General features: G+C 53.7%; 1 protein-coding gene across 1 annotated transcript; it reads right to left on the bottom strand.

Moving 5' to 3' along the window:
• Positions 1 to 4353: 4353 nt before the first annotated feature.
• On the bottom strand, positions 4354 to 25644 carry XRRA1 (X-ray radiation resistance associated 1; the record flags this gene model as incomplete). Its single annotated transcript, XM_084280558.1, has 19 exons — positions 4354 to 4364; positions 4480 to 4555; positions 5762 to 5898; positions 7524 to 7629; positions 8390 to 8502; positions 8630 to 8783; positions 9584 to 9682; positions 10071 to 10184; positions 11632 to 11730; positions 12303 to 12419; positions 12819 to 12859; positions 14566 to 14825; positions 16743 to 16841; positions 17413 to 17546; positions 20231 to 20328; positions 21340 to 21412; positions 22731 to 22802; positions 23049 to 23203; positions 25584 to 25644. The coding sequence occupies 19 exons, from the start codon at positions 25642 to 25644 to the stop codon at positions 4354 to 4356; spliced, it is 2019 nt and encodes a 672-aa protein (XP_084136684.1).
• Positions 25645 to 27035: the final 1391 nt, after the last annotated feature.

Here is a 27035-nt window from a genome sequence, read left to right on the forward strand (position 1 = left end):
CCTTGTGTAGCTCCAGGCCTGGAGGTTGGTGGCCCTGCCTGTGGCAGGGGGTTGGAGCTCTGTGATCCTTGGGGTCTTTTCCAACCCAGCCCAACCCAGTCTGGGATTCTGTGATTCTCTGATTCAGAGTTCAGTATCTAGGACTTTGTATGTTAAGGGGAAAAGCTGGCTGAGGGATTTTGGGAAGGAGGCACTCCCTGCTGACATGTACCCCACATGTTCTTGCTCTCTTGGCACACCTAAGACCTGTCCTTATGTGTCTGAGAGCAGCCCAAGGAGACATCCTGAGGTACCTGAGGCATAGCTGTCCTCTCCCAGGTGCCCAATGGGTTGGTGGTAGAGTTGGGATGGGAGCCCAGCCCGTGGGTGCTTGGGTGATGCCAGCCTGCCCTGCCCCTGCTCCGAGCGAGCTGTCCTCAGGCTCAAACCACTAAGAAAGCTCAGGTGAGCAATGCACTAAAAATGGCCACTTCAAGGTATAAAATGGGGCGGTGGGAGCTTGGACTGGAGCTAATTCAGATCCTGGGCTTGGTGGAGTATGTGTTGTCTGCCCTCTGGGCTTTTCATGTTTAGAATCAGAGAGTCATGGAATCACTGACTGTGTTAGGTGGGAAGGGGCCTTTGAAGGCATCTAGTCCCACCCTGCAGTGAGAAGGGGCATCTTCACTAGAGCAGGTCACTCAGAGCCCCAGCAAGCCTGACCTTGAATGTCTCCAGGGATGGGGGCTCCACCACCTCTCTGGGCAACCTGGGCCAGGGATCCACCACCCTCAGAGGAAAGAACTTTTCCCTAATACCCAACCTAAATCTCCCCTTTTCCAGTTTAACCCATCACCCCTCATCCTATTGCTCCATGCCCTCAGGAACAGTTCTTCCCCAGCTTCCTACAGGCACCTTTCAGGGACTGGAAGGGGCTCTAAGGTCCCCCCAGGAGCCTTCTCTTCTCCAGGCTGACCCAGCCCAACTCTCCCAGCCTGGCTTCACAGCAGAGCTGCTTCAGCCCTTGGACCATTTTTGTGGCCTCCTCTGGACCCATGCCAACAGGTCCATGTCCTTCTTGTGCTGAGGGCTCCAGAGCTGGACACAGCACTGCAGGTGAGGTCTCCCCAGAGCAGAGCAGAGCCGAGGGGCAGAACCCCCTCTCTCAATCTAACACTCTTCCCCATCAGCCATTAACAGCATGATAATTTCATTGATTAGTTCCAGCAATCAGGTTGAGAAAACCCCATCATCTCCACTCGACGCTTGGAAGCCGCCTTTCAGAGTATTCACAGGGGACCCTCTGTGCCCTCAGGGACGAGGCTGTGGCGCTTTCACCACCTTCCTGACCCATGTTCTGGGTGACAAGTGGCATTTTCAGGCCATAACTGAAGCATGGTGGTGTGAAGGGAGGATCTTTAAACACAGGGAGCTGATCAGAGCAAACACTTGTTGCCCAAATTCCTCTATCTTAAGCAACGGTTGGGATTTCTCCTTCCATCTATAACTGGTTCAAACCAAACCAGGAACTGGTTTTCTTTTTCTCTCCCAGTATACTTGTGTAGCTGTGAGGACCCTGGCGCTTTTTTTTCCCTAATTGAACTGGATTTTTTTTTTTAAAGGAAAAAAAATAGAAAAAAAGAAATCTTCTATTTTAATGGATAAAATTTATATATTTTAAATACTATATTGCAACAGATGGACACTTTGGTTTTGAGAAATCTTCTAGCGATGAGTCCATAATATATATATTATATCTCTGTAACTCCTTAACACGCAAACTACTGGATGGTTAAAGTCATACCTAGGGCTGGCTTAGACCTGGCTTAGCTCTGCCCACTTAGGGCTGGCTTAGACCTGGCCTAGCTCTGCCCACCCGCTTAGGGCTGGCTTAGGCCTGGCCTAGCTCTGCCCACTCGTTGCGGCTCGTGGGCGATGCCTTTCTGCAGCCTCCTTAGGTGCTGATTGAAGCAGGCGCTTTTGACCCAAAACTGAGTCCTGTCCCCGTCCCCAGCTGTGAATCAGAAGGAAATGAAGTCATTAAAGTCTCAATGTGACCTAAAAGAGCAGCGCAGAGAGAAGTAACAATGGCCCACGTCCTCCCTCCACAGTGAAATAAGCTCAGGAGGGAAACTCACAGCTTCTACTCGGAGTCCGTTCCGGTCTTCCCCCAACCTTTGGAGCTGAAGCATGACTTCTCCAAGCACTCAGCCAGATTTACCATTATTTTTCCAGGCCTCCCTTTCCCCCCAGTTTATTCCTTGAGCCTGGGATCAAACTTCCCAGAAGTTTCCTTCTTTCTTAAGGTGTTTTGGGAGGTTTCAGCCAGGTTTGGGCTGCTGGATGCTCTCTGAGCAAACCTACACCACAAGAAACTACAAGCACACGTTGAATGTAGCCTTTCTTTCCCTCTTATAACAGATCTCACAGTCCAACACGCCAGGCCAGTGACTTAAATACCTTCTTGTTTTAAGTGACACAAATATTTAGGGGGAGATGTTGTGTGGTTTCTAAATCCGAGCTGAGCAGAAGCATGGGAAGCCCTGCCTGAGCTGGAGCTCATCCCCAGCCAAAGAAAAAGAGGCTTAATGGGCCACCTCACTCCACCAGCTTCCCAAACCTCGGCTCCCCGAGCATCCCTGCGGCCGTGGCATCATGGAAGAGTCGCGGTGGCCGCCGGGTGGGACCGAGCTTTTCCCGTTGAGGTTTTGAAGCCCCTCAAAGCTGGTGGCTGCATTTCTACGTTCACTTCTCCATCCAGTTGCCTAAGGACTGGGAAAAACATGGGGGGTTGTTTTCCAGACCCTCTGACCACCTTCATCGCCCAGCAAGAGCGCTCCCGCCCTCGGCTAAAATCCACCCCAGGCCGTGTCGGGCTCGAGACTCGGGGTGATGTGAAGGGAGGATGAATGTTGTATGAATTTACCACTCTCTGAGCTGGTGTAAGCTGGCACAAAAAGCAAGAATTGTAAATAATTACACTGCAAAGAGCAGGAATTCCCAGCCTCTGCCTTCTAAAGGTCGAGTATGACGCTATTTTTGGCTACCAATTGTGGCAGCTTGGAAGTAAAATACCTCTTGGTGGAGCGGTGGATGCAGCACAGGATCAGCAGAGGCTTTTCAGCTGAAACCAAGGATTTCTTTGTGCTTCTGTGAAAGTCATTCAGAACCTTCCTCCTTTCTGCAGCCACCTTCTTTCTGGGATGGAGACAGTCCTTGCTGGCTGTGGGACAGCAACGCACGGGTGAGAGCATCCTCCTAAAATGAAGCTGTCTTCTCTTGAGGGCAACATAAATAAATACAGGTCAAGAGATTGCACTGCTGGTAGCGCTGGAGGGGCTGGGGTCAGTTTGACACCGGAAGGACCACGTCTGCCAAAGAGGACTCCAGAAAAGTTGCTTTCTAAACCCTCTGGAGCTCCAGGAAAAGCCGTAGGGAAAGGTCTGTGTTTGGAGTGAGTGAGATGGGATAAATGAAGGAAAAGTGCCAAAAGAAAGGGTCGTGCCCAGATGATTGTACAATGTTGTTCTATATTGTCAGTATTTCTCTTCAGATGCTGTTGTACTTGCAGTGCCCAGTAGTCGCCAACAAGCGGTTCTTTGTGTTTTCTCCATGGAAGAAAAGGGGGAGGTTGAAGCCTTAAAGACTATCACTGAGTTTATAAACCAAGCCTTTAGCAACGCTCTGCGGAGGGACCCCAGGGCTCCACCCGGACCCTCCCCCAACCCTGGGCTGTCTCCCAGTTGTCTGGTGACAGAGGAGCTCGTCCCATGTGCGGGATGGGGAAACGTTTAAGAAAACCCCCCTGACCCCTCTCAACCCATCCGGGGATCCTAAAATGGAAACGTGTTAACGACCATCGGACACGACGGTCTCACGTGGTGCTGCGTCCCCCACCGGGGGGACCAGGAGGTCTCGCATGGTGCCGCAATGGAGACCAGTGGAGTGTCCCCACCCATGGGTGGAACCGGGACGCGATGGAGACCCGCCAAGTGTCCCCCACCAGTGGGTGGAACTGGGAGATGATGGTCTCGTGTGACACCGTAATGGAGACCAGCGGAGCATCCCCTGCTCATGGGTGGAATCAGGACGCAACGGTCTTGCGCGGCGCCGCGGTGGAGACCCATGGAGTGTCCCCTGCCGATGGGTGGAACCGGGACCCGACGGTCTCGTGTGACGCCACGATGGAGACCAGCAGAGTGTCCCCACCCATGGGTGGAACCGGGACGCGATGGAGACCAGCGGAATGCCCCCACCCACGGGTGGAACTGGGATGTGACACCTGTTTGAACTCCAGCGCGGAAGCTGGGATGATTTTGCCCCCCCACGTGACGCACGCATCTTCCCCGTGTCTGTAAAACACCGGCTCTAGAATTAGCTCATCACTATGCAAACAGAAGAACCTCCAGCTGGTTACAGAGGGGGATTCGTGTGGGCCTGGTTTCCTTGGTATTTACTGTCAAAACTCTTTCAACCCAATCTAGATGTTGCTGCACTTACCCTTTTCTTTCTCATTCCTGATAATGCTTTCAAATGGTCGTGCTTTCGTGTTCTCCTCTCGCTCGCCAGCAGAGCACTGGGGTGGTATAAAGACTTTACGGTTGTTTCAGGGGGAGGGGGGGGTCTCAGCTGAACCACCGTGGCTTCATCATCTGAATGTTTTCCAAAAAAAAAAAGGGATGGAATTTACTGAAGGACTGGTGACTTGCATGTGTAAAATGTGTGGGTAAAATGACATGCAGGTGTCTGTCATGTTGTGGCTTCTATTTGGAACAGAGTATAAAAATCCTGCTTGTGATAAAAAACAGTGGTCACAGACCAGAAATCTGCCAACCTCGTACAAATCATGTGTGTGGTTTAACAGCAATGAGGACTTTTTAACTGCAGGATAAAGGCTGAGGTTAAAATCCAGAATAAAACCAGGTTCTGACAGTGAACTGCCTATTTGTGCTGAAGTTGTTGTGCTTGGAAACAAGCAGGACCCTACTGCTGCCTCTCCTGAAAGGGGTTACGGTTGGCCCTGGCTGAGTGAGGTCGCTGGTTAATGTTTGGCAGGGAAAAAAAGCTATAAAAAAGGTGGTGAAGGTGAGTGTAATGATGGATTTTTGATGGGAGCAGCCCACAGGGAGCGAGCATCCTCCAGTGCTCATCCCAGCCCCCGTGGTTGCACTGTTTTTAGAGGAGCCAGAGCAGGGTGGGGATGGATTTGGGGTGTAAGAACTATTTTGGGGCTGGCAGGTTTGAGGTACCCATGTTGGGATGGGGCTCAGAGAGGCGTGGGGTGGATTTTCCCCCAGCCAATGCTGGGACAGTGAGTGGGAGCTGAGAGAAGCAGAGAGCTCATCTGCTCCGTTACGGGCAGCGCTGCTGCTCGCCCACGAGCCCTCCTCATACAGGCAGAGCCCCTTCGTTAGCCACGCTCATCAGCGAGCCCTCCACCCAGTTTGGTGCTGGCCAAAACCTCCCCACAGTGCCCCAAAGGGTCAGTTTTTTGCCCCCACAGTCTTGCCTGTGTCGGTGTTTTCAAGCTGGATGTCGCTGCCTGAAAGCCTGAGATGAATTGTGTTGGGTTTTCAACCTCAGGAGGAGAAAACAGCTCCCAACATGTTAAAAAATGAACATTTTACCCAAAAGGTCCAAGCTGTGGGATGCTTTATTCAGACCCTGGCCATACTGAGAACTAAACCTTGGACACCTTCTTGGCTGCTCTCTTCCCTGGCAGCTGTAGCTGTTTGGGGCTTCCCTGCTTGGGTATTGCCTCTTCGAGAAGGGCTTTTCCCACCTGCTCCTCATCCATCGGCTTGGCCATCTCCTCCACGATGGTTTCAGGAGGTTCAAGAACCTCCTGGAATTTCTCCATCAGTCTCCATGCCTCCTGGTATGCCCCGGAGCTGGCTTTCCTCTTCTGCAAAGCAGAGGCTGAAAAAGATGAGGGGGTGTGAGCGGAGCGGTGGGACGGCTCCCTGGATGCAGCATCTTCCCCTCCCACACCTCCCCGCCCACCAACGGCTCCTCCCCAGCCCTCCCGTCCCTGCAGCGCAGGGCACGTCACCGCGGCAGGGTGACAAAGGCAGCTTTAGGGATCTGGCTCTGTCCTGGCACCCGCATGAAACACGAAAACCCCAAAAGCAAAGGCAGCGGTGGTGGTCCTGAGTGACTTGAGAGTGAAGAGAGAGGTTCTGGGCTCAAGCCTGGGCAGGAGCTTTTACTGTAGGGAGCAGAAAAGGTCTTAGGTTCATTCTTGCCACTCTTCTCCTGCTCTTCTGTGGTAAGTGCAGGGAAAAGAAAATACAGTGTTAAGTGTTAATATGCCTGAGGGTAGGGAGGCTCTTCAGAGGGATCTGAACAGGCTGGAGTGCTGCACATGGGACATAAACAACCCCGAGCAGCGCTACAGGCTGGGGGAGACTGGCTGGAGAGCTGTCAGGCAGAGAAGGGCCTGGGGGTGTTGGGTGACTGACCATGAGCCAGCAGTGTGCCCGGCTGGCCAGGAAGGCCAATGGCATCCTGGTTTGTGTCAGACACAGTGTGGCCAGTAGGTCTGGGGAGGGGATTGTGCCCCTGGACTGGGCACTGGTGAGGCTGCACCTCGAGTGCTGGGTCCAGTTCTGGGCTCCTCACCATAAGAAGGACATGGAGGTCCTGGAGCGAGTCCAGAGAAGGGCAGCCAGGCTGGGGAAGGGGCTGGAGGGCAAATCCTCTGAGGAGCAGCTGAGGGAGCTGGGGGAGTTGAGCCTGGAGAAGAGGAGGCTGAGGGGAGACCTTCTCAGCACCTCCACTGACCTGCCAGGAGGGTGCAGAGAGGTGGGCGATGGTCTCTTCAGCCAGGGGACAGGAGATGGGACAAGGGGAAATGGGCTCAAGCTGCACCAGGGCAGGGTCAGCTCAGATGGGAGGGAAAAGTTCTTCCCTGGCAGAGTTGTGGGGCTGTGGAACAGGCTGCCCAGGGAGGGGGGTTGAGTCTCTGCCCCTGGGTGTGTTTAACATATGATTAGATGAGGTACTTAGGGATATGGTTTAGCTTAGGATGGGAACAGTTGGACTTGATGATCTTAAAGATCTTTTCCAACCTAGGAATTCTGTGATACACCGGGGAGTAGCTGGGTCCTGCTCGTAGTAGCAGTTGAGGGTTGTACCATGCTTGGGGCTGGGATGGAGACAAAACATGGGTGCTACTCAGAGCCCCAAGTCCTGCTTCATCTCAGGGGCAAAACCACTTTTACTCCAAGGCCATTCACCCACCAGCTGGGCAGGGGTAAGGCTAAGACAGCTGTGGATCCAAGGGATCCCAGCTGTGGATCCAAGAGATCCCAGCAGCCTTTGTCTTGGATTTATCCCGCCGTTAACTGGTAGGGAGAGTGATCGGGGTCCAACCTCATGATGGGCCAAGGGTGTTCAGCAGGCAAAGCTCCTGTCCTCCCCATTGGGGACCCTCATCCCCAACTCAGCCACACCCCAGAGCCCCACCAGCTCAGGGACACCTTTATGTTCGGATCCTGCCCCTGCCACGCTGCCAAGAGGAGACTGGGAATGCAGGAACATACCCAAGGGGACTTCAGTGACGGTCGAGGTGTTTCTCATGGCCAGGAGGACTCCTTCCATGACCTCTGCTTTTGTCTTTCGGGCAGGAGGGCTGGGCATCCTCCCACGCTGCAGGAAAGATCGAGAGGCTGCAGCATGCCTCCCCTCCACGCTCCAGGCTGATGATCCCCCACCTCCTCTTCCCTCCCCCTCTCCTAAACCAACATGGCCATGTACTTCTGCATGAGGTAGGGGAGATGGTCTTTTGTTTTTGGGCCAAGCCAGTTTGGTTTCACCACTGATTTAAAATTACAGGATTGCAGCACTGGGTCAGCTTTTTGTCAACCCAGGGCCCTGCAGTGGTTTTGGGTTCAGTAATTCTACCACAACCCACCCCACACACCCAGCTTGGAGGCTAAAAGTTGCCTCCACATCCCTTGGGACAGAGCTGGCTTTGTCCAGGGTGGCAAGGGGCTCCTCAGCCCCAGCAGGTCACATCCCATGGGGGCTGAGGGCATTATAGAATCACAGACTGATCTGGGTTGGAAGGCACCCCAAGGATCACAGAGCAAAACCCCCCCTGCCACAGGCAGGGCCACCAACCTCCAGGCAGGCCTGGAGCTACACAAGGTTGCCCAGGGGCCCATCCAATCTGGCCTTGAACACCCTCAGGGACAGGGCACCCACCCCATATCTGGGAAGCCCATTCCAGCCACTCACCACTCACTCTGGAAAGAACTTCCCCCTATTATGCCATGAGGGAGAGAGATCAGCGAGGCCCTGGGATCGGGAACTGGGGCCAAGGCCACACTCAAGCGCTCGGCATCCATCCAAACATGTGAGTGGATCCAGATACAGGTGCAACCTCTCACCCTTTGGAGCTCTTTACCTTTTCCAGGGGCACATAGGGCTTCTGCACACCATCCAGACGTGGTTTGGCATCCCGGTAAACCAGGGGGTGTTTCAGGATGTAGTACAGAGCCTGCACATTCTTCTGTATCCCTGTAAACCAGAGGGAAAATGAGACAACAAAAGCCTTTGCTTCTTTGTTCCTGGTCAGAGCAGCCCATGCTGCTCATGGACCTGCCAAGGCTTTTCTAAGCAGGAGGCCTCTGCTATCTTCACTCACTAACTGGCTCCACGAAATCCGGGTCTGTGTCTCCACCAAGCAGCTCCTCGTAGCCTTTGTATCGCTCTGGAACCACCTGGGAGCTTCCTTCCCCACTCTGCTCACTTGTCTTCTCCAGCCTGGCCTCTGCCACAGGCTGGGACACATCCTCCACCTCAAAGCAGCAAAATAAAGGGATTCACAGCCACCCTTTTGTAGCAGTCAGGCTCAGCTGGAGCCTCTCCTGCTGTGGCCAGAGGTCTCTCCTGGTGGCACCGAGCCACGCAGCCACCACCTCGTCCCATCTCTGCTGAGCGGGACTGGGTGAAGAGGAGAGAGAGAGGCCATATCAAGCCATTTTCCCCTGATAATCCCCATGTTTGCAGGGAAAGCAAGTCAAAAAGCTGCCCTAGTGAGCTATAGGAGGGAGTTTTCCAATGGATGCTGCAGGGATGATGCTGGACTGGTGAGGTCCTGCAGCTGGGGCTACCCACCAAGCCAGCGCAGCCCTGTGCCACCATGAGAAATGGGCCACCATTCGTCACAGTGTTGGTGGGTTTGCTTCTTGCTAGTGCTTCCTTCCCTAAATCCCTTGCAGTCAAAGGAGGGATATAACTAGGGATACCCACAGCACGTGCCCATGGGTTGCTCACTCAGGTCCACACATCAGAGGATCACAGAATCATTGGGGTTGGAAGGGGCCTCAAGAGATCATCAGGTCCAACCCCCAGATCATTGGGTCCAACCCCCACACATCTCTGGACCATTTCTGGACAAGCCCTGCAGTCTTGAACACTTACAGCCCAGCCTCACCTGTGTTATGAAGAAGGATGCAATGTCCTCCTTGGCTGGGCCAGGAGGAGGCAGGGAATCACCTTCATCTTCCTCCAGTTCTGGCTGCTGGCTGCTGGCTGGGGTGAGTGAGCTGATGGGGGGAAGTGGCTGGGCTGGACTCGGAGGTTCAGCATCTCTCACAGTCTCCACCACAGCTGGAAGTGGTTTCCACTGGAAGGTTTTGGCAGGAGATTCCATCATCAGTGGCTGCTTCATCACTTTGGGGAGTTGTGACGTGACCTGGGGGGACACAATGGACACACAGCCACAAGTGTCAGCATGAGGTTGGGTCTGGTGGCTGGAGGTTGGTCCCTGAGGGACAGGAGGTGCCAGGGCAGCCCCGGCTTCAGGGACACCCAGGCAGCAGCTTCAGTCCCATCTGATCCCTCAGCCGAGGCCGATGTGCAGGACTGAACCCAAAAACCCAGAGAAAAACCCCACCTGGGGCAGAAGTCAGGGCGTTGTTGGACTCCCCAGCTTCATCCTGAGCAGAATACCTCCAGATCCTTCCCACCCTTCCCTCCATCCTTCCAACCCCACCGGGTGGGTTCCATGTGTCCCACCAGCTCTTCCCGTGCTCCCCAGCAAGCCAGTTCCTGGGCAGCCCTGCCCCCCCCCCCCCCCTTACCTTGCGGCTGGCTTTGAGAGGGATGGAGAAATGCTGCCTCTTCGTGGCTGAACTCTTCTGTCGGACAAGTGTGATCCCCAGATCGTGCTGCAGGAGCCGGGTCAGCAGAGGTGGCTGCCCTGAAGGAGCAGAGGTTGACCAGAGCTGAGGGCAGGTGGTGAAGAGGCCCATGTCCTGCTCCTTCACCGGCAGCATCCAGGGCCAGTTAACCCCAGGCTCAGCTCAGGGCACAGCCCCCCTGTTTTGTAGGGAGATGCTTTAGGACACACATCAGACAGGGCTCCGTGCCACCGAGGCCAGAGGAGCAGCCCTGAATGTTTGATTTACTAGCTAACACATAGGTCGTGCAGGGAGCATCACCACTGCATAGAGTCATAGAATCATACAATCATAAACTGGTCTGGGTTGGAAGGGACCCCAAGATCACAGAGTTCTAACCCCCTCCTGACACAGGCAGGGCCACCAACCTCCAGGCCTGGAGCTACACAAGGTTGCCCAGGGCCCCATCCAACCTGGCCTTGAACACCCCCAGGGACAGGGCATCCACCACCTCTCTGGGCAGCCTGTTCTTCCCCCTAATATGCAATTTAAACCTTCCTTCCTTTAGCTTCACTCCATCCCCCTTGTCCTGCCAGTCTCTGCCCTTTAACAAGCCGATTCCCCTCCTGTTTCTCTGCTCCCTTCAGGGACTGGAAGGCTGCAATGAGGTCCCCCCACAGCCTTCTCTTCTCCAGGCTGAACCAGCCCAGCTCCCTCAGCCTCTCTCCGTAGGGGAGGTGCTCCAGCCCTCTGATTATCTCCGTGGCTCTTCTGACCCCTCTCCAACAGTCCCACATCTTTCTTGTGTTGGGGCCCCAGCTCTGGACACAGGACTCCAGCTGGGGCCTCCCGAGGGCAGAGCAGAGAGGGACAATCCCCTCCCTGTCCCTGCTGCCACCCCTCTGCTGATGGAGCCCAGGATCCCATCACCCTTCTGAGCTGCAAGAGCACACTGCTGGCTCATGTGGAGTTTCTCATCCCCCAGAACCCCCAGGTCCTTCTCAGCAGGGCTGCTCTCCAGGAGCTCTTCTCCCAGTCTGTAAATATGTCTGGGATTCCTTGAGCCCAAGTGCAACACCTGACACTTTGCAGTGTTGAACCTCATTAGGTTGACTCGGACCCACTGCAGCATTTCATCAGCATCCTTCGGGGTTCATCCACCCTGCTCAGAAAGCTGCTGCAGGAGAAAACCTGGGCCTGCTTCAGACAAGCCCTTTGGGGGTTAAACACCATTTGGGGAGCAAAATGTAGCTCGGGATTGATTGCACTGCCACAGTCAGGGATGGGCTGTTCTGGACTTCGATGGGGTTGAGAGCAGCAGCAGGGCATTAGTGGTGTTTGTGAGAGCGGTGCTCATCCACATTGCTCTTTAGAGAGCAGAAAGGATGAAAGCACCTCCTCAGGGACCAGAAGCAGCGTGGCAGGAGTGTCTGAACCCCAAAAGGTGATGTGGTCCCTGTCCTAGAGACCTAATAGAGGTGGAGGGACAAAGCAGGAGTGCCCTGCAGAGCCCTGCTCATACTGTACCACTCCGAGTGGTGGTAAGAGGGTTGTTGTGAAACGTCAGCTCCTTCAGGCACGGGAAGAAAGCCACGGGTAGGAGGGCTGTCTCATCTGCAATCTGTAAGATAAAATGGTTTACTGTTAGCTCCCAGCATTGAGTCATGCTGGAGGCTGTAGATTTTCATCTGATTGTGGAGGGAAGAGGCAGTGCTCCCCTCTCTTGCACGCAGCAGCCAGAGGACTGATGCCTCCAGCACTGAGAAGAGCTGCAATGTGGAGAGCAGCAGCTCTTTGGAGCGAGAAAACAAGTCCTGCCTCTCCACCCTGCTGTCCAAACCGCAGCCTGGCCTGTGGCATGGCACCCAAAAACCAGCTTGCTGCCAAGGCAGTGATGTAAAACAGGGAGATGCTTTGGAAGCAGCCTCAGCATGCCCCTTGCTGAGCAGAGGTAACTCAGCCCTGCCAGGGAAGCAGCGGGAGTCGAGCCCTGGGCAGGGGCCAAAAGCACCAGGAAGGGGAAGTTAAATGAAACCCGTTATCTGACACATCCCCACGGGCTGGCAGTTGGACACAGGAGCTGGGGAGAGCTGTGCCCTTGGTTGTGGCAGCTAAAGACCCTGCCAGGGAAATAAAGCTGGGCTCGAGCAGCTGGATCTTTACACTTATCCAGAGCTAGAGGACCCTAGTCACCTTGTTGAAGGCCAGGCTGAGATGTTTCAGCTCAGGAAAGGGAGCACGAACGTTTCTGAGCATGGAGGGAGCTGACAGAGTCATAGAGGCAGATGGGTCCATCTCCCTGGGAACAACCTTCAAGAGAGGAGGAAGAGTGTGAGCAGAGACACCGCCCCAGAGGCAGGATACCACCCTCCTGAGCCCACACACAGCTATAATTTGAGGAGCTTTTGGCTCACACTCGCTTTGGGGTTTGTCTCCAGTCAAATGCACCCAACTCCCATCATCCAGCACCAAAAGCCTGCGTGAGCTCAGGAGGAAGTGTGACTGTGTGTCCTGCTAGAACAAGCTGCAAGTGCTCCTCATCCCTGAACCTCAGCCCCTCGCTCAGGTTCTAATAAAAATCAGGGTCTTTGTTCCCAGCAGCACCAGGGGGCCTGAAACTGGGGGGGCTTACTGAAACTCAGAGAGGTGTGGGGAAGGGAAGTTTTGGAGCACATACCCCATTATCAGGGATTGTCTGATGGTTCTTACCAGCGCTGGGTGTCCCTGAGAGCCAGAATTAAAAAGGACCTCTGCAATGAAACACAAGCAAAACGAGGGTTTCTATGTGAAGCTGAGCACCAGGACAGCTCCAGCCATGGCAGGGCTGGAATTACTCTGGAAAAGCAAATCTGTGTCAGGCAGGATCCAGCTCAACAGCAAGAGGGGGATTAGGCTGACTGTAGCAGGTTTGTTGACAGCCCCATCGCTCCAGGTGAGATCCATGTCCCTCAAACACAGGAGAGACCTGCTTCTGTGCAGCCAGGAGCTCCCCACAGGTAGATTTTGGAGTCTCACCCACGAGCACAAAGCCTTTCCCACATTGTGCTGCTACTGCTAGAAGTTGCACTGTTGTCTGCTCCACAAACACGTACCCCAAAGGACTGCTGCCATGTGCCAGGGGGCAAGAGGAGCGCTTGGAGCAGCCCCACCATCAGCCTCCATCACAGCATGATCTGCACAGGAGACACCGAGCAGCCTCTGGACCTATCCCAGTGTGTGGCCCAGCATGGTGTGTGCATCACACTCCAGTGATGACATCCAGAGGGGAGAGCTGACCTACCCCAGGTGTGCATGGGCTACCTGCTCACACAGCCTTCCTACCTTCTACCTCTCCAGGATCCACCATCATTCACTTCCCAACCTATTTTCCCTATTTTCCCCAGTTTTCCTCTCAGCCAGCATGCAATATCTGCTCCAGAGCAAACTACCCCAGAGGAATCCAGGAAACAGAAAGGGGTACTTCTGTCTGACCCACTGGAGAAGCCTTCTTCAGGGTGACTCCTGTCCAGTAAGCTCCCAGTAATTATAAAAGGGACTGTAAAGATTATCTGAGATGTCTAACATGGATCCCTCCCTCACTGTTTTAATTCTGCCAAGCTTCTTCGCTCACCAGTAAACATCCAGCAAATCCTCACCCTGCCATAGAATCACAGAAACCCAGACTGGTCTGAATTGGAAGGGACCCCAAGGATCATAGAGTTCCAACCTCCTGCCACAGGCAGGGACACCAACCTCCAGCCCTGGAGCTACACAAGGTTGCCCAGGGTCCCATCCAACCTGGCCCTGAACACCCCCAGGGATGGGGCATCCACCCCCTCTCTGGGCAGCCCGTTCCAGACACTCTCTCTGGAAAGAACTTCCCCCCAGTATCTCATCTAACCCTTCCCTTCTTCAGCTTCACTCCATCCCCCTTGTCCTGCCAGTCTCTGTCCTTTAACAAGCCGATTCCCCTCCTGTTTCTCTGCTCCCTTCAGGAACTGTCAGGCTGCAATGAGGTTCCCCCACAGCCTTCTCTTCTCCAGGCTGAACCAGCCCAGCTCCCTCAGCCTCTCTTCCTAGGGGAGGTGTTCCAGCCCTCTGATCATCTCCGTGGCTCCTCTGACCCCTCTCCAACAGTCCCACATCTTTCTTGTGTTGGGGCCCCAGATCTGGACACAGGACTCCAGCTGGGGCCTCCCGAGGGCAGAGCAGAGAGGGACAATCCCCTCCCTGTCCCTGCTGCCACCCCTCTGCTGATGGAGCCCAGGATCCCATCACCCTTCCGAGCTGCAAGAGCACACTGCTGGCTCATGTGGAGTTTCTCATCCCCCAGAATCCACAGGCCCTTCTCAGCAGGGCTGCTCTCCAGGGGCTCTTCTCCCAGTCTGTATACATGTCTGGGATTCTTCCGGCCATAACCAAGCCCTCTCCCACTCAAACACCCCACAGTTTCAGGGAAGAAGCAAATGCTGCTCACCCTTCCTATCCAGATCCCTCTTGTTCCATAACATGACATATTCAGGCTGTCCTTTCTTGGCTTCCAGTTCTGCTGGCATCTCCGTGTCACCCTGCTGCGGTGGCCGGTACTGGTGCCAAAGACTGCTCAGGGACTTGTACCACTCTGCCCTGAAGCTGTCACCTTCCAGCGTGGGGTGGAGGAAGAGCTGCCTGCTCTCTACCTGGTGCAGGTAGGGGACAGCTGAAATCCTGTTCCTGTCCAGATTCAGCTCCCTCAGGCTACGGGAAGAGGAAACTGTGTGAGGAACTCCACAGTGTGAACATCCGGCCATCTGCTCGCCCCAGCGCCCGTGGGGCAGGGAGCTGGCGCTGGATCTGCCTCCTCACTGAGCTTCCCATCCATGACACCCACGTCTCACTGCCCTGTTCCCCCTCTTCTCCAAACCTCCACCTTGGCACAGCCCAGCGTTGCCCCTGAAGCCCCTGATTTCAGTGCCCCCTCCCCCCCCACCAGCCCAAGGGTGACATAGCTTTAGCACATCTCTTGATGGGAATTTAACAGACAAGGAGACATCACATCTTCATTATTTGTTCAGTATTCTGTTCATTAATTCTGCTCATTAATGAACAAGGCCATTAATTAAATCACACAGCGTCCCAATGAGCTGTGATCCTGATGAGATTCCTTGACAATGTTCCACCTTCCCAGAGAAATACAAATGCTGAGAAACCCTTGAGGGATGGGCTCAGGAGGAGGGGTCAGTCTGTGTTCAGGGGTGCCCAGGGACAGGACAAGGCACCATGGGCACAAACTGGAGCAGAGGAAGTTCCCCCTGACCCTGAGGAGGAACTTCTTTGCTGGGAGGGTGGCAGAGCCCTGGGCCAGGCTGCCCAGAGAGCCTGGGGAGTCTCCCTCCATCTCTGGAGCCATCCCAACCCCGTGATCCTGGGCGCTGTCCTGTGCAGCCTGCTGGAGGGGACCCTGCTCTGGCAGGGGTGAGACTGGGGGATCTCTAGAGGTCCCGGCCAACCCCAACAGTCTGCGAGTCTGGGACTCTATGACCAAGGCCAGAATGCAGGTTAGGGAAGAGCAGAAACCCAAACATCCACACTCCAGCCCTGCAGTCTCATCCCTAACCCTTGCCCACTCCTGCTCATGGACCCAGTGGAATCATAGACTCACAGAATCACAGAGTGATCCGGGTTGGAAGGGACCCCAAGGATCACAGAGTCCTAGACCCCTACCACAGGCCAGGGCCACCAACCTCCAGGCCTGTTGCTACACAAGGTTGCCCAGGAAAATGTGCAGGAATGTCCTGGCAAACCCAAGGCAATTAGCCAGACCAGATACCCACTTCCAGGTTGCAGCACTGGAGGGAGGCACTCAAGGAACATCAAAAGATCTCTGTGCCATCCCCAAATCCAGCTGAGGGGCACGTGAACAGCCACCCTTCTCTGGCTGAATCACAAGAACATGTTAAACAGAGCAAGCTGGTCCACAGCCTTTCCTAGCGGTGTTGAGTGGGAACAGAGGATGAATCAGAGCTGGAGGAGGGGAAATGGAGAAAGCAACTTCCATTTCTCAAATCAGACCTGGAGATTCAGCAGGACCTGAATTACCAGCTGCCTGCTAGGTTTGGCCAGCTTGTGCTGGGGTGCATCAAAAGGAGCGTTGCCAGCAGGTCAAAGGAGGGGATCCTCCCTCTCTGCTCTGCCCTGGTCAGACCCCACCTGGAGTGTTGTGTCCAGTTCTGGGCTCCCTGGGATAAAAAAGACTGGGATCTCCTGGAGAGAGTCCAGAGGAGGGACATGAAGATGATGAAAGGCCTGGAGCATCTCTCCTGTGAGGAAAGGCTGACAGAGCCCTGGGACAGGCTGCCCAGGGGGGTGTGGAGTCTCCTTCTCTGGAGATATTCCAGCCCTGTCTGGACGCCGACCTGTGCGACCTGTCCTAGGGAGCTGCTTTGGCAGGGGGATTGGACCTGATGGGCTCTGGAGATCCCTTCCAACCCCTGCGGTTCTGTGAGTCTGTGCCTTACAGCAGGATGTTTGTTTCCATTCAGCCCTGTTTGCAATATGAGACTAAACAGAGAAGTATCCCAGGGAATCCCAAAGGTTTGGGTTTTTGTTTTAAGCTTACTGCTGTACAGCAGCCCCTCAAAAATGAGACTCATCTGCTGCCAGGAAATTCCTTACCTGCAGAGATGAGACAGGCTCACAAAGACACTCGGGTCTGACAGACGATTGTCATCCAGTGACAAGACCTCCAGAGATGGAAACCGTAAATGAGCAGAGCTGTGGGTACAGAGAGGCTCATTAACAGCACACTCAAAGAGAAGGGAAAAACACATCATTTGCTGTCACTGGGGGAAGATGTGTCTGCCAGGAGACTGGACCGGGGCCTTTTCCATTCTTTTAATAGGAAATGGAGATCCTACCCCAAATCATCTCAATTAAATCAGACCAAACGACCATATAGCTCAACATCTTATCTCCACCAATGGCAAACAGTAGATACCTTTGCATGGCAACTGTGGCTAAGCTAATGGGAAGGGTCTCATAAATAACACCCTCTTCATGTGGCTCGGCCAGGGCTGCAGAACAACTGTCCAGAGGTTCCTCTGAGTGACGGAGCGCAGAGCTGGGATAACCCTTCCCTGCCACCCAGCACCGACCATCAGGTTATTTTTATTTTCCGGTTTGCAAGAGAAGAGTTCTGCTGCCCAGACTGATAAATCCCAGGGTGCCCACTCTTGCTGCCCACCCTCATTACCGTGCCAGCCCCACTGCTGCCTGTCTGGCATGTCCCGCCGACCTGGTGGCACCTCCCCACCAAACTGAAGTGTCACTCGCCCTGTGCACTCACCCCCATGCGCCTGCCAGGTCTGGGGGCAGGGACTGAAGCCCGTTGGCTGTCAAGTGAAGGACTTTGAGCTGTGACAGATATCCCAATGTCCAAATGTCCTGGGGGGACAAGTTATTGTAGGAAAGATCCAGATGCTGAAGGAAAAAGAAGAAACAATCCTTAGGAGCAAAGAGTCTGTTGGCTTTCCCTGAGTAGGTATTAAATATTTACAGGAGAGTTTCAGTCATGCAACCACCTGCCAGGCCAGGGTGATGCTGTGAGTGTCTCTGACGTGCTGGGACTTCTCTTACATTGGTGGGACTCTGCACCCCAGCAGAAATGTACCCACCTGGAGTGTTGTGTCCAGTTCTGGGCTCCCTGGTATAAAAAAGACAGGGATCTCCTGGAGACAGTCCAGAGGAGGGACATGGAGATGATGAAAGGCCTGGAGCATCTCCCCTGTGAGGAAAGGCTGAGTGAGCTGTTCAGCCTGGAGAGAGGAAGCCTGAGAGGGGATCAATGGTTATCAATTATCTGAAGGGTGGGACACAGGGGGACATGGCCAGCCTCTTCTCAGTGTCTGTGGGGGACAGGACAAGGGGCGATGGCCTCAAGTTGGAGCACAGGGAGTTCCACACCAATCTGGGGAAGAGCTTCTTCCCGGTGAGGGTGAGGGAGCCCTGGGACAGGCTGCCCAGGGGGGTGTGGAGTCTCCTTCTCTGGAGATATTCCAGCCCCGTCTGGACACTGACCTGTGTGACCTGTCCTAGGGAGCTGCTTTGGCAGGGGAGTTGGACCCGATGGGCTCTGGAGGTCCCTTCCAACACCTATGGTTCTGTGAGTCTGTGAAGTGCTCAGGGCTGGTTTCCCACCCACCTATGAGACTCAGGACAACAAGCCAGAGAAAGCCAAGAATCAGACCCTGTGGGGAGCAAGGACAAGGATTTTTAGGATATGTGATGGGAATAGCTTTGCCAGGGCAATACAATGGGCTACGTTTTCCTGGAAGGGGCTTGAAGCATTCTCCAATTTAATAAGGATCATCTCCAATCAACATTCCCAGGGCTGATTTCTCCAGAATCACAGAATGACCAGGTTGAAAAAGACCTTTAAGATCATTGAGTCCAACTGTTCCTGTCCTGTGCTGACCCAGATCTCTCAGTACCTCATCTCTCTGTATGTTAAACACCCCCAGGGGTGGGGACTCTGCCCCCTCCCTGGGCAGCCTGTTCCACAGCCCCACAACTCTGCCAGGGAAGAACTTTTCCCTCCCATCTGAGCTGACCCTGCCCTGGTGCAGCTTGAGCCCATTGCCCCTTGTCCCATCTCCTGTCCCCTGGCTGAAGAGACCATCGCCCACCTCTCTGCACCCTCCTGGCAGGTCAGTGGAGGCGCTGAGAAGGTCTCCCCTCAGCCTCCTCTTCTCCAGGCTCAACACCCCCAGCTCCCTCAGCTGCTCCTCAGAGGATTTGCCCTCCAGCCCCTTCCCCAGCCTGGCTGCCCTTCTCTGGACTCGCTCCAGGACCTCCATGTCCTTCTTATGGTGAGGAGCCCAGAACTGGACCCAGCACTCGAGGTGCAGCCAACCCAGTGCCCAGTCCAGGGGCACAATCCCCTCCCGAGACCTACTGGCCACACTGTGTCTGACACAAGCCAGGATGCTGTTGGCCTTCCTGGCCACCTGGGCACACTGCTGGCTCATGGTCAGTCTGCAGTCACCCAACATCCCAGGCCCTTCTCTGCCTGACAGCTGTCTAGCCCAACAGCCTGTTTTGCTGTCAGGAACGAGATCCTGGACACAGGTGATAGATGAAGCTGAGATCTATGGGGACATGGCAGGAAGGGGAGTTTAGGCAGGTCCCATCCCCACCTTTCATGGCTGATGCCAGTGACAGAGCTGCTCATGTGGAGTCACACAGGGATGATGGACGGGATCAGTCCTGGCCTCATGAGCCTTGGGAATTTGGTTTCTCATCAGCTGGGCACGTGCCCACTGACCAAGTCAAACCCTTGAGAGGGTCACCAACAGTGCATGAGACAAACATGGGAGAAGCTCTTCTACGTTTCATGGCTTTGGGGATGTCCTAAAGCCTGCAGGCAGAAGGGAGGCCAGGATCTGAGTGTACAGAGCTGACAGCTGAGCCACCAAGAATTCTTTGAATATGACAAGGAGAAACCTTTTAAGACAGAACTTTTTATCAAGAAACAAAGAGACATCAGAGAGATCCAGGCAAGGATGTCTCCTCAAAGACAGCGAACCTAGAGGAGGTCAGTACAGCTGAGCTCTCTAGAGCAGAGTCCCACTGTGAGCTGGAGGGAGAGGACTTGAGCCATCACACCAGGAACAGCTGCTTGTTCTTAGGATACACTTTGTCCCTTTGTTTTTTAAAGAAAAAAATAATCTGACCCCTTTTCTGCATTAGAAGGGCAGTCTGTAAGTTGGGAAAACTCCAGACACCCATCTGGAGAGTAAGAAGATGCAACACAGAGAGGTAGAGCACAGTTTGGAAGAGGATAGGGATTTGTCAGGGACCACACAGCATCAGGGAGGTGAGGGATGCTACGGGTGATGGACACACTGCAGGGAGAGGATCCTACAGCAAAGGGAGTGGCCCATCGCAGAGAAAACAATGAGTCAGTGGCTGAGCCACAGGGATCTGTGAGGGATTGCTCTTCAGGAGGAAACATGATGTGAAGGTGCCTGAGGGACACATGGGAAAGGACTTCCCAGAATCACAGGGAAGCAGGAAGAAAGAACGACTCTGCAGTTTCAGAGAGCTTGGCTTCAGCATGATGGTTGGGAGGAGATGAATAAGGTCTCAGCTTCTCCTCATCTTACTTCCAAATGCAGGAAGTCTCCAGCGCTGATTTTCAGGTCTCTCAGTCCGTTCAAGGAAAGTTCCAGTTCCCGCAGGCCCGGAAACTTCCGAAAGGATTCTGCAAGTGTGGAAAAGGAGACGCTCCAGTCAGTGAGGAACAGCAGTAACAGGACAAACCATGTCTTATCCAGGTCTGGAATGGACCAAACCCAGCAAGAACAAGAGAGAACATGTTTGAAAGGACACACTGGCTCGGTTGGACGCTGTCTGGGCTGAATGAACTGGGGCTGTTCAGCCTGGAGAGAAGAAGACTGAGAGGGGATCTGATCAATGGGTATCAATATCTGACGGGTGGGACACAGAGGGACATGGCCAGCCTCTGCTCAGTGGCTCTGGGGGCAGGACAAGGGGCGATGGCCTCAAGTTGGAGCACAGGGAGTTCCACACCAATCTGGGGAAGAACTTCTTCCCGGTGAGGGCGACAGAGCCCTGGGACAGGCTGCCCAGGGGGGTGTGGAGTCTCCTTCTCTGGAGATATTCCAGCCCCGTCTGGACACCAACCTGTGTGACCTGTCCTAGGGAGCTGCTTTGGCAGGGGCGTTGGACCCGATGGGCTCTGGAAGTGCCTTCCAACCCCTGTTAGTCTGTGATTCTGTGAGTCTGTCTGTGCAACACATGATGCCCCACCAGCCCATTCCTCAGAAGTTTGTTTTGCTTTCTACTCCAAGCCAGATGACTGCTCAAAGCCACCGATGGCACGTTCAGCTTCCATGTTTTACTAGTTATAAAGGGATTTCCCTTTACTTCTTCAAATTAACTGAGCCCAAGGCACTGGATTTGGATCTACCTCCCAGTTCTCCCATTAACCTCTCAAGCCTTTGGGACAAGTGTTTCTTTCTATTAAATAGGGATTTTCTCCATAAAGAGCTTTGTTTTCTCACAATGAAAAGGATACCAGATGATTAGTGTTACAATTAAAGCGAATTAGCACAAGGATTTCAATTCAGTAAGGGGAAGGAAGCACTTCTGGGAAAAAAAACTATTCAAAGCTCTCAACCTATGTTCAGCCAAGCATAAGCTTCCCTGGGTTGAAAAGCAAGGTGGATTTTTTGGGAAAGCAACCCCTTACCCAGCTTCAGCAGGTTCTCAGCAGCATTTATAAAAGCAAGGCAACTAAATTTCTCAAAATCATCTTCTTTTGCCTGAAAAATACAGGGAAAAAAAATCAAAAACCACATCATTCCACTCCAGCCCCTAAACTGACCTGAAACAAATGGATCTCTCCAACATCCAGAAGACTTAAATAAGTAGAGATAAGGTTCTATGATTCTGTGGTTGAGTCCCAAAACAAAGCTCCTTCTGCTTGCTCACTGCTGACCTTGCTCTTCCATGTGTATTTCTCCTGGGATGGAACTCACACCCACGTGTGCCACCCTAGGATTTAGTACATCTGACCTTCCCCGCAGCAGGAGGGAACCCTAAAAAAGTCACTAAAAACCTATCAGCAACAGATTGCAGACGAACCCAAATAAACCCAAATAAACAGCCCTTCTCAAGCCCAAGTTTTGTCCAGTTTTGTTCAACATCTTTACCAATGACCTGGATGAAGGGATCGAATGTTCCCTCAGTAAGTTTGCAGATGACACTAAGCTGGGAGGAAGTGTTGATCTGCCTGAGGGTAGGGAGGCTCTTCAGAGGGATCTGAACAGACTGGACCAATGGGCTGAGACCAACGGGATGAGGTTTAACAAGGCCAAGTGCAGAGAGCTGCACATGGGACAGAACAACCCCGAGCAGCGCTACATGCTGGGGGTGACTGGCTGGAGAGCTGTCAGGCAGAGAAGGGCCTGGGGCTGTTGGGTGACTGACCATGAGCCAGCAGTGTGCCCGGCTGGCCAGGAAGGCCAATGGCATCCTGGCTTGTGTCAGACACCTTCTCAGCACCTCCACTGACCTGCCAGGAGGGTGCAGAGAGGTGGGGGATGGTCTCTTCAGCCAGGGGACAGGAGATGGGACAAGGGGAAATGGGCTCAAGCTGCACCAGGGCAGGGTCAGCTCAGATGGGAGGGAAAAGTTCTTCCCTGGCAGAGTTGTGGGGCTGTGGAACAGGCTGCCCAGTGAGGGGGCTGAGTCCCCCCCCGGATGTGTTTAGCAGATGGGGAGATGAGGTACTGAGAGATCTGGGTCAGAATAGGTCAGGAACGGTTGGACTTGATGATCTTAAAGGTCGTTTCCAACCTGGTCACTCTGTGATTCCCCCAACCCAATGTGAGGGGATATGTGCAGGGAAAGGGCTACATGTGATGAAGACCAAGTTCATTCAGTTCTGAAGACATGACCCAGAAATTTGTAGGACATCTAAGCCTGTTCAGAGCTGGCTGGCTCACGTTCCCCTGCAAGGACGTAGGCCTGCTTCTAACATTTTTTTTTCTCTGACATCTGGACACTCATGTGCTAAAGTGGTGAATTTTTCAACTTTTAAGGTAATTCATTGATGTTTCTTGAGCCTCTGATACTCACAGAGACCAGGTTTTGGCTGCTTATGTTCACAGAGCACAGGTCAGAGGGGTTCTTCAAACAGTGGTGCTTCATCTGGGGATTTAAAAAAGGAAACAGGATGTTTAGTCCTGTACCACCCATGTGAGCAATTCTAAATGTCACATTTAGACCTGAACCCCAAAACCAGACCTCGGCTGCCCCCTTGGATTGTGGGAAGGGGGGAGAAGGTGGCACGGAGATGGGGAGGGAGAGGCAGCTAGAGACTCCATCCATGAGCAGGATCTATCCAGAAAGGGCTATGGGAAAGTTCAGGTGGTAACAGAGGAAATCTGCACTCACCAGAAATGGCTCATCTAGGACATTGTTTTCCTTATTTTCTTCCATGGAAGCAGAATCTGGGAGCTTTCTCCTCTGCACTGGTGTCTTCCTGGCGGTGCCCTTCTCATTCCAAGCCCTCTGGGTAACGCCCCGTGCCAGCATCCAGCTTCTGGCCCCTGGCACAACAACAGACCAAGGCGGATGGGATGGGATGGGATGGGATGGGATGGGATGGGATGGGATGGGATGGGATGGGATGGGATGGGGGGCACACAACCCTCTAAATGTGCCCTTCACAAAGTGGCTGCATTCCACCCCATGTTTCAGCCCAGCACCTAAATCCATCATCTTAACCCCCCCATGGGGTATTTCCCATGACTGTAGTTTGGGAAATAGTGGAGTACAGTGGAGTATAAAATGTTCAGTGATCATAAATGTAAGGAAGGAGCATTAAAACTACAGTCAGAGCCATGGGAGAGGATAACCATGCTATGTTACAGGTGCTTGTAAAGCCATAGGTTGCAGAGATGGGAACGTGTGCTGGAAGAGCATTCTGGAGGTCTCCAAGCCCACCTCCCACTCAAAGCAGGACCATCAGCAATGTTAGATCAGTCAGCTGTGGCTTCACCTAGCAATTCCACCACCTCCCAGTGCAACCTGGCTCAGAGGTGCTTCTCCTCTCAGTGAAGAAGTAATAGAATCATAGAATCACTGAATGTGTTAGGTTGGAAGAGACCTCCAAAGCCCATCTACTCCCAGTTCCTACAGTGAGCAGGGACATCTTCACTAGAGCAGGTCACTCAGACCCCCAGCAAGCCTGACCTTGGATGTCTCCAGGGATGGGGCCTCCACCACCTCTCTGGGCAACTGTCTGAGAGGACAGCAGGCCTGCTAGAGGCCTAGCTCTCTCCTCCCAAGATTTAGGCCCTGACAATATTCTTCTATTCCCCTGAGACAGGAAAAGTTTCTCATGATGAGAGGAACCTAATAATGACATTCTCAAAACACAGCAGCCTTGATGATAGGGGTACAGGCTACCCTAAACCAAGAAGCAGTTATGGGAAGGTACTTGGGAGTAATGAAACATGATAAGAACCAACCATAGTAAGATCATAGAATCATAGAATCCTAGGGGTTGGAAGGGACCTCGAGAGATCATCAGGTCCAACCCCCCTGCCAAAGCAGGGTCCCTAGCTCATATTGCACAGATAGGTGTCCTTCACCACCTGTCCCAGGGCTCCCTCACGCTCACTGTGTAAAAGTTCTTCCGCATGTTGGTGCGGAACTTCCTGTGCTCCAACTTGCAGCCATTGCCCCTTGTCCTGTCCCCACAGACCACTGAAAAGGGGCTAGTCATTTCCGCCTGCATCCCATACTTAAGATATTTATAAATATTAATATGGTCCCCCCCTTAGTCTGCTTTTCTCCAGGCTGAACAGCCCCAGCTCACTCAGCCTTTCCTCACAGGGGAGATGCTCCGGGCTGAAGTGTCTGCTGCGGTGGTGTCATGATCATGGAGTTCTGGTCGAACTGCACTTAGTGCTTAGAATAAACGCCTGGCAAGGGGTGGGGGATAAATTATGGGATGCGGTCTGTATGGGAGACAAGGAAGGAAAGCGACTTGCTGCTGCTTGGAAACTTGTCATGTCCACTCTGGAAAGCATAAAAGCAGAGCAGGCAGATGCCACGGGGGCTGCTAAAGCTCCTGTGGCAACCACATGCCCTGCTGGTTTTGACCGTATTAGTATGGTTGGTTCTTAACATGTTCCGTTACCCCAAGTACCTTCCCATAACTGCTTCTTGGTTTCGGGTAGCCTGTACCCCTACCATCAAGGCCACTGTGTTTTGAGAATGTGATTATTAGGATCCTCTCAGCATGAGTAACTTTTCCTGTCTCATGGGAGCAGAATATTGTCAGGGCCTAAATCTTGGGAGGAGAGAGCTAGGCCGCTAGCAGGCCTGCTGTCCTCTCCGACGGGCAACCTGTGCCAGGGATCCACTCCCTTCAGAGGGAAGGACTTTTTTCTCATATACAACCTAAATCCTAGCCCTGCCAGTCCCACAGCTGGGGAAGCAGGCCAGGACACCAGGGGCTTTCTGGGCTGCCAGCACACAGTGACAGGTCACGTGGAGCTTCTCATCCCCCAACAACCCCAGTTTCTTCTCCTCAGGGCTGTTGTCCATCCATTCTCCACTCAGCCTGTCATAGTGCTGGGGATTGCCCGGATTCATGAGCAGGACCTTGGCCTTGGCCTTGTTGAACTTCAACTTCTGCCATCTCTAAGCATTTCTCAGATGTGACTCACAAAGCCCAGAGAAAAAGGAGAAGCTCCCAGCTCAGAACCACCCTGCGCTATCTACATGCCTGAAGCATCCCTCCTGACAGCATCTGCCCATAGCCATTGTTTAACATCTGCCCTGGACATCCTTTCCCTCTTCATTTGAATGCAGTTTTAAATGAATTTAAGACTTTCTGGAAATTGGTTTTAAGTTATGTTATCAAATGTTCTGTGTGTTATCCTCTGTGATGTACCCTCAAAGCGTCACCTTCTTTACCTGTGCCAAAGATGTTCCTGGCAGGGAAGCGGTTGGTTGCGTAGCTGCTTCCATCACTCATGGTCTACAGCCCCCTCGTAGGCACCTTCGCTGCGGCGGTCCTGCGGAGAGTGGGGAAATGATTGGGCTGAAACCAATGGGATGAGGTTTAACAAGGCCAAATGTAGAGTGCTGCACATGGGTCAGAACAACCCTGAGCAGCGCTACAGGCTGGGGGAGACTGGCTGGAGAGCTGTCACGCAGAGAAGGGCCTGGGGGTGGTGGGTGACTGACCATGAGCCAGCAGTGTGCCCGGCTGGCCAGGAAGGCCAATGGCATCCTGGCTTGTGTCGCAAATAGTGTGGCCAGTACTTCTGGGGAGGGGATTGTGCCCCTGGACTGGGCACTGGTGAGGCTGCACCTTGAGTGCTGGGTCCAGTTCTGGGCCCTCACCATAAGAAGGACATGGAGGTCCTGGAGCGAGTACAGAGAAGGGCAACCAGGCTGGGGAAGGGGCTGGAGGGCAAATCCTCTGAGAAGCGGCTGAGGGAGCTGGGGGTGTTGAGCCTGGAGAAGAGGAGGCTGAGGGGAGACCTTCTCAGCGCCTCCACTGACCTGCCAGGAGGGTGCAGAGAGGTGGGCGATGGCCTCTTCAGCCAGGGGACAGGAGATGGGACAAGGGGAAATGGGCTCAAACTGCACCAGAGCAGGGTCAGCTCAGATGTGAGGGAAAAGTTCTTCCCTGGCAGAGTTGTGGGGCTGTGGAACAGGCTGCCCAGGGAGGGGGCTGAGTCCCTACCCCTGGGTGTGTTTAAGAAAAAAGTAGTTGAGGTACTTAGGGATATGATTTAGCACAGGTCAGGAACAGGGTTGGACCTGATGATCTTAAAGGTCTTTTCCAACCTGGTGATTCTGTGATTCTCTGAATTAATAGGTTAACGTTTTAATTGGCTTCATCGCTCTCTCGCCTTGTGTCCCTGTAGCGGAAGATGGTCTCCCTGTGCCATTTGCTGCTGTGTCCACTCCTGGCTGCTGCTCTGACATACTATGGCAGACTATGGTGGTCGCACACGGTGCCGGTATTTGGGGTGGATCTCCCCTACAACAGGCACAGGCTGTGTGTTCCTGTGCCAGTATAGCGGGAGGGCAGCTGTGTGTGCTGTTGGCACTGGTAGTGGCCAGCTGAGGTGGTGCTTCACCACCACACGGGACGCTCATCGCGACGCCGATGCTGGCACTGCGGGTACAGTGAGATGGCAGCGGCACAGGGTACACCGGGACACCATCAGGGGTGTACTCCAAACCATGGAATCACAGAACCACAGACTGGTCCAGGCACCAGCACGCCTATGGTGCACCGACACGCTGCACTGCCACACCGTTACACGTGACCCAAACACCCACACACCCAACACATACCCCTGTCACCACAACTGCCCACAACACAGACCCCCAGTACCCAAAAATACCCTC

The sequence above is a fragment of the Gallinula chloropus genome, assembly GCF_964237585.1.
Source record: "Gallinula chloropus genome assembly, chromosome: 1".
Lineage (NCBI taxonomy): Eukaryota > Metazoa > Chordata > Aves > Gruiformes > Rallidae > Gallinula > Gallinula chloropus.